Raw genomic sequence first — 10,662 nt, 5'->3', positions numbered from 1 at the left:
CCATGAACTCTTTGCCTACCCCTATGTCTTCAAGAGTTCCTCCTACTTTCTCTTCCAGGAGATTTAGTGTCTCTGCTTTAATGTTTAGATCTTTAATCCAGTTTGACTTTAGTTTAGTGCATGGTGATAGACTTGGGTCAAGTTTGAGTTTTCGGCATGTAGAGAGCCAGTTTTTCCAGCACCATTTGTTAGCCATCTTTCTTCCAGTGAGTATGTTTGGCCCCTTTGTCAAAGATAAGGTGGCTGAGTGTGTTAAAGATAATTTTTTTTTGCAGAACCAGGGCTTGAACTCAGGCCCTTGGGCTTGCCAGGGAAGCACTTATTCCACTGAGCCATCTCCCCGGCCCTGAAATCAGGATTTTTTAAAAGTTCTTTGCATGAAGTTTATAATAATTAAAAGCAAGAAATATTACAGTAAACATTATTCACTGTTGAAATTTCAAATCAAATGGTTTAAAAAGTGGAAGCTTTTGCTTTTCTTATCAGAAAAGGACACACTTTTTCTGGTTCCATATCTAGAAGAACGGCCTGGCTTTGGTTAAAGCTAGACTACTATTTGTTAGGTTGTTCACTAAATCTCTCACGTGGGCATAGATGAGGAGATTCAGGTGAGAAATGCCTCCATGTGAACCCACCGTGAAGACACATCACATGACTCTTTAGGGCTCCTGGCCCAACGGATCGAGGCACAGGGCAGAACATCCAAAGGTCTGTTGTTACTGCCAAAGGACTACTAGGGGTTGCTAAATGGAGTAAGTCAGAAACCACAAATATTTCAAATTATTGAGTTTAATATCAACCAAATCCCCTTAGAGCAATGTATGCTTTTCATTAAATGTACTTATTTCTTTGGTTCAAACAGAAACATGATGTATTTCCTTAAAAAAAAAAAAAAACTATTAGGGGAAAAGCAGACTTAGGAATCTAATTCAAATATAGAAAATGTAGATCCTCTGTTGAATATACTTCATATTAGAAAAGAAGTCTGAATTGGTTATGAATATAAAAGAATGAATGTAATTTTCATATAGAATTAATAGAAAGAGACATTGCTCCCTTAAAAGCCCACTGTGTACTGCTATTAAGTTCGCTTAAATTTGAAAACTCATGAGCAAGTGCCCTCCCAAAGGGACAATTCTGACATTGCCAGAGAAATCAGTATCTGATACAAGGAGTGGGGCAGCCAAATTTTATTGAGAAAGAAGTAGAAATGAGACAGCTTCAAAACAAGTTAGTAGGACAGTTACAATAATTAATGCATTGCATACTGTTGTCTTCACAGTAGTTATTCATAGTACAAGATGCAGACACGGTATCTTGTCTAAACACTATTAATTCAAAACTTTACTTCTTATTTACTTTTTTTATTTACTTTTGTCAGAGATGGGTATTCTATTGCCATTCATATACTGTAGGTGCATGAATTCAGCAAATGAGCTCCAGTGGCACAATTAGTTAGTGCCTGGTACTTACACAGTCTGACTTTCTGAAGGTCTTCTCCCCTTGAAGACCTCTCTCCTAGCACTCCCTGGTTCTCATCTTATTTGACCATCTATTTGGTTCTTAAACATTGAAATTGATGTTCATCTTTCTTCTGGTTTTCATGCCTTGATGTCTGACTTCATGCTAGAAACTTCTTGGTAGCCTGTTAACACTGAAAACTCAATGTACTGAAAGTAGAACTGTGTCTACTCCTTTACAGGCCATGGCCACGCCATTACTTCAGTGCAACTGTGGTCATACTTCTTAGTTCACAGACCTCTCTTTTTCTCTTTCTGTCTCTGTCTCCCTGTCTCTGTCTCTGTCTCTCTCTGCCTCCCTCCCTCTTGCTATCTCTCCTCTCTCCTGGGATCCATGGTATTCATCACTCCTGGCCAGTGAGGTCTGCAGCCCCTTTGCCGCCCTGCCGCCTCCTCACTGGTCACCTCTTACCCAGGGTCTGACACTAAACTAACACCTCTTCCCACAACACTGTTCCCTATTGGTTTCTGGCAGAAGATCCATTCCTACAATGGTCTCGTGTGTGTGTTGGGGAGTATTTTCTTGCCTTCAGTGCTTCCAGACTGATCTTAGCATTGACTTGGGCAGTGGGCTCTCTAAAATACGGTTCTAGCATATCTTCTCAGTATTATCCCTGCCCCCATGTGACAGTGTAGTAAAGGAGAAAGACGTGAACTCTGGAGTCAGACCCAAGTCCAGATTCCAGTGCTGGACTTAAAAGCTGCAGAGCCACAGGCAGGTCCTTTATGGCTCTGAACTTTCTGTTGGCAGAACCGCAAGGGCAGGTGGTAATTGCAGAGATGGGAGAAAGCAGGGAAGTAACACTAGGAAAAGCTTCTGCCTGAGGCGCTGCTCCCAGGGGTTACGGACTCACAGGTGGGTTGAGCTCTTTCACGCGGTGGCCACAAAATGCTTCTTGTAGTCAAGGGCCAGGGAGTTTTTTTATATGGAGAACATTAAGGATCGCTTATAAACATCCATGAAACTGATTAACCTGCAGCTTTCTGCTTACACTGGGGAATACACTGGGGAATTTCCAGCACATCCTGAAGAGACAAGGGCCAGTACCTGAAGGGTACACAGGCTTTTGAGGTGGAGTTTAGGCCATTAGCCCCAGATGAGGTGGGTTGTGCAGGCCCCCAGAATCAGCAGTACAATTTGGAAGGCAAATTCTCCACTCAGACACATGAAGTCCACTGCAAGAGTCAGAAGGCTAGGCTTTTTGCATCTTCTGTATGCCCTGGTACAGAGTATACAGAAGACCGTAAATAAATACGCCATGGGACAACACTGGTTTATTCCCTGGCTCGTACTAATTATCCGTAATGCATCTGTCAACATCATTGCCGCGCGGTTCTACTTTATAATAGCTTATTTTGTCATCATTCTTTTTTTAAAAAAATTGTCTAATCGTGTATTTATGCTTCCTGTCACCACATGGGATTGTCATAGCTGGGAAGGGGGTAGTAAGGCAAAATGAAGTCTTTTTAGCTGGAGTTAAGAACAATCTAAAATTGGTCTGGATACCTGGGGTGGAAGGAAGAGAAGAAACACACTGTCCAAAGGTTGGAGGAAGCTGGAGGCCCACGAGGCCCAGGTGCAGGGGGCGTTTGCGTGGAAAGCACGCTACAGCCACACCCTGCATCTCCCCGCTCCTGACCTGAAGTCTGCGGGGCAGCCTCACTCCCTCCTGCTCCCGTAGGAGGATGCGGGTTACCTCCTCTCCCACAGGAGGGGAGGCTCGGGAATGCGAAGGTTCTCTCTCTGCAATGTGAGGCAGTCCCTGCGTGGAGATCCAGCCTTCCCGGAATTTAGGGTAAAGGGACAGAAGTGGAAAACCTGACCTGATGTAGTCAGAGACTGCAGCTAGGAAGGTCTGGCTGGAATGAAGGCCGGACGCAGGAAAGTCAAGGAAACCAAGGGAAAGAGATAAAGGGAAGATAGGTTACAGAGCGCCTTAACGAACAGAATAATGAATTTGGTTTTTTATTCATGTCAGTCATTTTGAAATGTTTAGAACAATAAAATCTTTTTGTTTCTCTCTCTTTCTTTCTTTTTAAAATTAATGAGTATCATTTTGGCAGACCGCAGGTGCACACTGAGCCCTTTGGTCTCTTGCCCTGGCCCCTCCCTCTTCCCCCGCCCTAGTTCCACACTTTGGGGCGGGGTCAGTGCATATACCAATATATTGAATCTTTTAAAAATCAATCTTATGAGACGCCAAAATGCAAAACGCATGAAAAGGAGGTTTCCCTCGAGCAAGCTGCTACAGCTCCTGTCTGCCCTCTGAACAGATGGGTTGGAAAGGAGCGCGCTGGTGCAGAGGTGTGGGCAGGTGAAGACCCAAGAAGAGGCCTCAGTGCCCGGGCCTGTCGAGGGAGTCGGAGATGGGGGAGAGGGCAGCGACCTGCAGCGTAGCCATCGGGAAGGGCAGGGACGCAGCGGTGCCCTAACTGATGGAGGACCAAGACGTGCTTTTCAGCGCGTTTCAGCGGCAGAGCATCCTGCAGGCTCTGCTACATGTCACAAGGAAAAGCAGCGCTGTTCACCCACTACCGCTTGCTTCCTCTTTTTCAAACAGTTGAAACACGAGTGCATCGCCAGCGTCAGACAACTGCCCCTTCTTTCCTGAAAAGGGCTTGAGATGTCACCTGCTCGCCCGGCGATGAGGTCCTCCGTGCCCCACTCCCGCAGGGCAAAGGGACCCCTCGCTCCCATTTTACAACAGCACTGCCCTTCAGACAGCTCGCCGTCTAGCACACCACATCCACCTTTCGGAGCTCCCTTCCTCGTGGAATTAGGTACAATTAAAGGTTTGTTTAAACCCAACAATTATTGGAAACGAAAGACTTTTCCGATGTTTTCTAAAAATCATGAAAGAACGTTGCTGCGCGTAGGTGTCCGACCCAGGGCCACACTCCGGGACATCTGCTTGTGCGTTTTGCTTGTTTTGTTTTTGGGGGCCAGGGTCTTACTTGGCAGCCCAGGCTAACCTCGAACTCTCCGCTCCGCATGACCTCCACCCTGCCCTGGGATGCTGGCCGAGCTCCGCACTCGCGGCTGCCACAGTTTTGCGGGGCAGGAACCCCAACAGCCGGGGCTGCAGCTGCCGCGCGGGTCCCTCGTGCACGCCCGAAGCGGTGCACGGCCACGCCCTTCCTGGGAACGCGCAGGCCGGGCCGGCTATTAAAGCGCGCGGGCAGCCAGCCGGCCGCAGAGATGCAGCTTCCCCTCCTGTGCTGCCTGGGCGTCGCGCTCCTCGCCGCCCCGGGGTGGGCGGCGGCCGGGGACGGGGTCGGGGAAGAGGGTCCCGCGTGCGCCGCGCGGGTGGAGCTGGAGCCAGGGCTGGGGCCAGATGGGCGCTGCGGCGCAGGCCCGGCCGGCGAGTGTGCGCTGCAGGTGCGCCTGCCCTCACTCACCATCCCGCTCCCCGCGCCGCTCGGCAGGCTCGAGGAGGTGTTGAAAGAGGTGCAGGCCCTCAAGGACGCCATGGCCAGCCTGCAGAGGTCCTGCCAGGACTGTAGGCTACAGGCCGATGAGCACCGGGACCCCGCGCCGCCCCCCAGCCCGGGGACCCCAGGGGAGCAGGACAGCGACCTCCGTGCGCAGGACCTGGAAAGCCAGGTGCACAAGCTGTCGTCAGAGCTGAAAGGCGCCCGCGAGGAGATCGGTGTGCTCCAGAGGCGCCTGGAAAAGCTGAGTCTCGTAAATATGAACAACATCGAGAACTACGTGGACAGCAAGGTGGCCAACCTGACAGTCGTGGTCAACAGTTTGGACGGGAAGTGCTCATCCCAGTGCTCCAGCCAAGAACAAATCCAGTCCAGGCCCGGTATGTGGAGCAGTGTTTCCTTATCATTTGTTCATGACGGTGTCTATAAACATTAACCTTAGCCAGTAAGCTAAATAGATGATGGGTTAAGTCAATAAGCCTTTTATTGGTTAAAGTTGTCCAGGAAAAACAGCTGCCTCTCAGAGGTCACCAAAGAAATGCTATCGGACCTACTTACAAAAATCACTAGCTCTGGCCATCAGAAAGCACTTTCAATTTCAAAATCTTACTTGCTAATGCCAGACGAACACTCAAGCAGAAGCAGAGTTTCTTTCTGGTTTAGTGCATTCACAAAGTACATAAACACCAAAGTGTTGAAAAACAAGAGAAGTGAGGCAGTGTTTGTAGTTGGGCTGTTTGCTGGAATTCAGCTTTTCTTGTGGTTGGCTGACTGCTGCAGCTCATGCTGCAAGTGGCCTTTGTGACATGTGAGGGAGTAGCCTGCTAAATAACCGTGATCTTCATTATCTAGTGAAGATGGGATTGTGGAGAAAAGCTGCTTCACGTGTGGGTACAACATTTTGCTTTCACACCTAGTGGCATGACAGGGTTTTAAGAGGAGAATTGGCATGCCACCAAAGGAAGGAACACATTCTTAGCTCTTTCTTCTCTTTTCCTTTAGCTAGCAGTCAAGCACGGAAAAACAGGTTACTTAATTTTAGTTGTTGTTATGTGACTCAAGCACAGGACCTTGCGCTTGCCAGGTAGGCGCTGTGCTGCTGGGCTATCTCCTCGGGCCAAGGTTTCTTAATTTTAACAAGTGCATGTTAAAGACCACAGACCTGCGTGCCTCCTCTGTCCCCGTGCTTTGGGGCCCTGCTTCCCCCAAGTCCCGCCCTTCCATCTGGATTCCTGGAATCACTGCTGTCACCCTGGGGAGAGGCATTTCTGTCTTAGGGGCTCTACTTGCCAACAGTGAGGTTGAGGGGCATGGCAGAGGTCACTTGCTCGAACATTATACCGCAGGGCATAACCATCCCCAGGGAGACTGTGGTGACAGGAAGTCGTGTTTATAAGGACCGCTCTTGCTACTGTTCCCGGCAGCCGGTATCTGCGTGTCCCCTGAATGTTGCAAGACAGGTTCACAGCTTATTTGACACTGTCTGAAAACTTGAATTGAAGTAAACAAGATTATTTATTTTTTTCCTGAAAGGTTTCGGAGAAAAAAATCTGAATTTGTGTTCCAAATATATTTGAATAGGCTTTCATGGCTTAAAATAGACTCTCAAGTCTTCTATTAAACTTATCTATCACAAATACTTACAAGAATTATCTGGCATCAAGCATGTCTTTGTTTTCTACAAAGCCCTGCTAACTGATGACACTTATCCTGAATGTAATAACTTGTTTCCTTTAGAACCAAACATGTGTTACACTGGCGGAATAGTCCTTCCTGGATAATAAATGCAGAACAAATTTGGTACACTATTGAAAAAATACTTTTATCTCTTGAGTTTCTTTACATAGTTGTCCAGTGACAACATAAATGTGAGTCTATGATTGATGCTGTACTGTAAGTTTGGAGTATATTCTAAAGCTCCCAGATGTGGAAGCCATCAGCAACTTCAGGCTAAAGGAAACAGAAACCGCTTTCCTCCGAGTGCCTAGAATGCAGGTCCAGGAGGATGACAATCGTTAGGATTTTAGAACAGAGGAATGCAGTGATCATGAGGATAACCTCTGCTGCCACCCAGATCTGCGGCTCGGTGCTTGGGTGAACTTGGGCAAGCCCCTGACCCTCCTGAGGCCTACATACCCTCATCAGCGAGCTGGCCAAACACCTGCAGCATAAAGTGAGCTGTGAAGCTGTTATCTGCTCTGTGGCAGGGGGCCTGGAACATAGACCTAACCCTCCTTAAATGTCACTTCACTTATTCTTTCCTTGTTGCTGTTTGTAGTTGATGTTGTCACCTATATTGCCACCAAGGGTGTGCTAGAGTCCTGTTTTATTTATATTTATCATCCCAGCCTTTGTCCTAAGGCTTCCGTGAGGGTCTCCTAACCAGACCCTGGAAGGTATGGCAGCAAGTTCCCATCAGACCCTGCATTAAATGACCACACTGTTTTGAGTAGGTAAAGAATTCTTTTTTTTTTTTTTTTTTCTTTGCAGTACCAGGGATTGAACTCAGGACCCTTTATAGTAAAGAATTCTTGAGATGCATTCTTTTCTTTAACAATGCCCAATGTCTTTTCCTTTCCCTTCAGTTCAACATCTGATCTACAAAGACTGTTCTGACTACTACGTAATAGGCAGAAGAACCAGCGAGAACTACAGAGTTACACCGGATCCCAAAAACAGCAGCTTCGAGGTGCCCTGCGACATGGAGACTCTGGGCGGTGGCTGGACGGTGCTGCAGGCGCGGCTGGACGGCAGCACTAACTTCTCCAGGGGCTGGCGCGACTACAAGACAGGCTTCGGCAACCTGCGCCGCGAGTTCTGGCTGGGAAATGATAAGATCCACCTTCTGACCAAGAGCAAGGAGATGGTCCTGCGAATAGACCTGGAGGACTTTGACGGCGTCAAGCTGTACGCCCTGTATGACCAGTTTTACGTGGCCAACGAGTTTCTCAAGTACCGTTTGCACGTTGGGAACTACAGCGGCACGGCTGGGGACGCCCTGAGGTTCAGCAAACATTACAACCACGACCTGAAGTTCTTCACCACCCCGGACAGGGACAATGACCGCTATCCCTCGGGGAACTGTGGGCGCTACTACAGTTCGGGCTGGTGGTTTGATGCCTGCCTTTCAGCAAACCTAAATGGCAAATACTACCACCAGAAATACAGAGGGGTTCGTAATGGGATTTTCTGGGGAACCTGGCCTGGGATGAGTGAGGCACAGCCCGGTGGTTACAGGTCCTCCTTCAAAAGGGTCACAATGATGATCAGACCCAGGCACTTCAGGCCGTAACAGCTGGGCTCATTTCTCCGGGCATTTCTATCCTCTAGAATAGCACAAGTCACGCCTTTATCACTCCCGCGTATGCCTTGTTTCGGGTTCCTTTTCCACAGCCTACATGGTATCTCAGAGAATAGGTATAAAGCTGCAAATATGCATTTTAAAGATGCCTTTGTTGTTAACCAATGAATGCATGTAAGCATTAAAAATAGATTCTATTTATGTCCTTTAATTCCTATTAATTAGAAATTTTTTTACTTGTATCATTTCCTATTATAAAAATCGTTTGTTCGGCGAGAAAATTCTACACAAAGCAATCTCCATTAGGGCTGTGGCTGAACGTGCAAAATTGAAAATATATCCTCTTTTCAGGCTAGAAATGTTTATTTGTATACTTGTCTCTTAATACTGCAATGTTTATTCCCAGATAATCTCACTCTCTCTATGACATTTATTTTGGGCCAGGAAGACCTTACAGTATATTGACTTTCAAAGAAAGGGAGGTCATATATATAATAAGTAAACCTGCTCATGGGGTATTCATGAAATTTAAAATGCGGCATTGCCCTGCCATCTTAATTTGGCTCATTTTTAATACTGTAATATAGGGTAGCACAATGTCACCAAAAACATTCCAAGAATAACGTAACTTTGGAAATCTTGGTTTAAAGCACTTCGCTCATGGCCTAGATCTTGTCAGATTTCTGATGGTAACAACCACTTTAACATAAAATTTGTCTTTTAATTTGAGATTGCTCATTACTGTGCTAGACTACTGGTTGCTTCTCTTTCTTAGGATAGAAATGGGTGGAGAAAGAAGCATCTATTTATACTTTGAAGGCCAGTTTTATATCCAGTGCCTTAGTATCATTGAGTGATACACTTGACAGGAAGCCAAGTTTTCTAGAATGAATAGATAAAATTATTTATTAAAACATTGAAATATATAGTAGCTCAAATATTTTACATTTCAACTCTAATGGATTTCTTACTTTTTTATCAGAAATTCAAAGGTAAGTTTTTTAACAAAAGTAACTGAGGCAGGTCTTTTATAATTTTCTAATTCTGAAATGCTGAGTATTACATTGAAATGATTATGAAAACACTTTTAGTTACATGAGAAGTATCGCTTCAGAAAGAACAGCAGTATTATGTATATTTTTAAAGTGCTATCAATTTGAAAATTTAAGTAATTCATCGCATTGTATGGGAGTCATAGCAACAAGTTTGCTGTTTAAGTTCTAATGATTATTTCTAATAACAGTAACAACATTTGCAAAATATATGTACAGAGATGGATCTTTGCTCGTTCTCTGAAAATGATTAAGGGGCTGAGCATGGTAGTGCATACCCATAATCCCAGCACTAAGGAGGCTGAGGCAGGATGATCCCTAAGAATTAGAGGCTACCCTCGGCTGCATAGTGAATTCAAGGCCAGCCTGAACTGCATAGTGAAAAAAAGAAAGTGATTAAGGAGGACAGTTGTTTTAGGTAACAAGTTAGTTGTTCAAATATTAAACCCTTTAGGCAATCTTAAAAAAAGAAACAAGCAAGATAGTCTTTCAAAAATGTTTAACAAGGTTTTCAGGAAAATATAATACAAAATAAGTTATTAGAAATATCATTAAAATATTAGACTAAGTGCAAATAGAATTAAATGATGATCAAAATATGAAATATGGATTTCAAGCCTGTGTATCCACCAGTGGGATACTAAATGTAAATGATATAACCAACTTTATTTGTTTTCTTCTTTGCTTTTAAATTTCAAAAGACTATTTTGATATTACACAATGTATTGTGTCAGATAAAGGCACTTATGTACTAAATGTAATTACTAATATGAGTATAAGTTTAAGTAAATGTCATAAAAATGTACTTATCACAAGATATAGTTCTAAAGAAACATGCTCATAGAAAGGTGCCCACTGATTTCAGTGGAAACAGGCAGCATTTCAGGGAATCTGGCAAATAGTCATTAATCCGTGTGAATACTCTGTCTTTGCACATTATTTCAAAAGATTAAAATCTTATTTTCTATTATGTTTTATGACACTTTCCTAACAAATTCTTTAACACAGAAATTTCTTTTTGGAATAATTTTCTGTCATTCATTGTAAAATATATTCTAGATTAGGGTAATTTTTAACATGTTGACAGTAGGTTGGATCTGAAAACCCCCTTGCCCTAATGTACTATTTACTAATAAATAATAATGTTCATAAATGTGGACTATTTACAAATATACTTTTTAAAGACTCTTGTGGTTTCAATTGTTTATATTTTTAGTTGTCCATCTTAATTTAAAACTATTTCTAAAAGGTCATTTTGTTCAAAAAGTTGACTGAAACTGAGTATTAGAAATCAAAGTAGAATTGACTCACCTATCCTTGAGGGGAAAAATCAAATTTTACTCAGGAGTTATGCCTC

The 10,662-nt window shown here is 44.4% G+C and overlaps 2 protein-coding genes across 6 annotated transcripts in view; one reads left to right on the top strand and one right to left on the bottom strand.

The window, feature by feature from the left end:
• Positions 1-10,662, bottom strand: part of Ccdc146 (coiled-coil domain containing 146) — a 157,503-nt gene that overhangs the window by 86,528 nt on the left and 60,313 nt on the right. The gene's annotated exons all lie outside the window — the stretch shown is intronic.
• On the top strand, positions 4,498-10,635 carry Fgl2 (fibrinogen like 2). The gene is made up of 2 exons (XM_012516484.2): positions 4,498-5,332; positions 7,538-10,635. Exons 1-2 carry the CDS (start codon positions 4,513-4,515, stop codon positions 8,242-8,244), a joined length of 1,527 nt encoding a protein of 508 aa, XP_012371938.1. The 5' UTR covers positions 4,498-4,512; the 3' UTR covers positions 8,245-10,635.

Source organism: Octodon degus, unplaced genomic scaffold (assembly GCF_000260255.1).
Source record: "Octodon degus isolate 3935 unplaced genomic scaffold, OctDeg1.0 scaffold00108, whole genome shotgun sequence".
NCBI lineage: Eukaryota > Metazoa > Chordata > Mammalia > Rodentia > Octodontidae > Octodon > Octodon degus.
This window is presented reverse-complemented; position numbering and strand designations above follow the sequence as displayed.

Coding starts and splice junctions, on each gene's coding strand:
- Fgl2 (XM_012516484.2), top strand. CDS start 4,513: ATGACCTCCACCCTGCCCTGGGATGCTGGCCGAGCTCCGCACTCGCGG. Junction 5,333..7,537: donor ACAAATCCAGTCCAGGCCCG/GTATGTGGAGCA, acceptor CTTTCCCTTCAG/TTCAACATCTGATCTACAAA.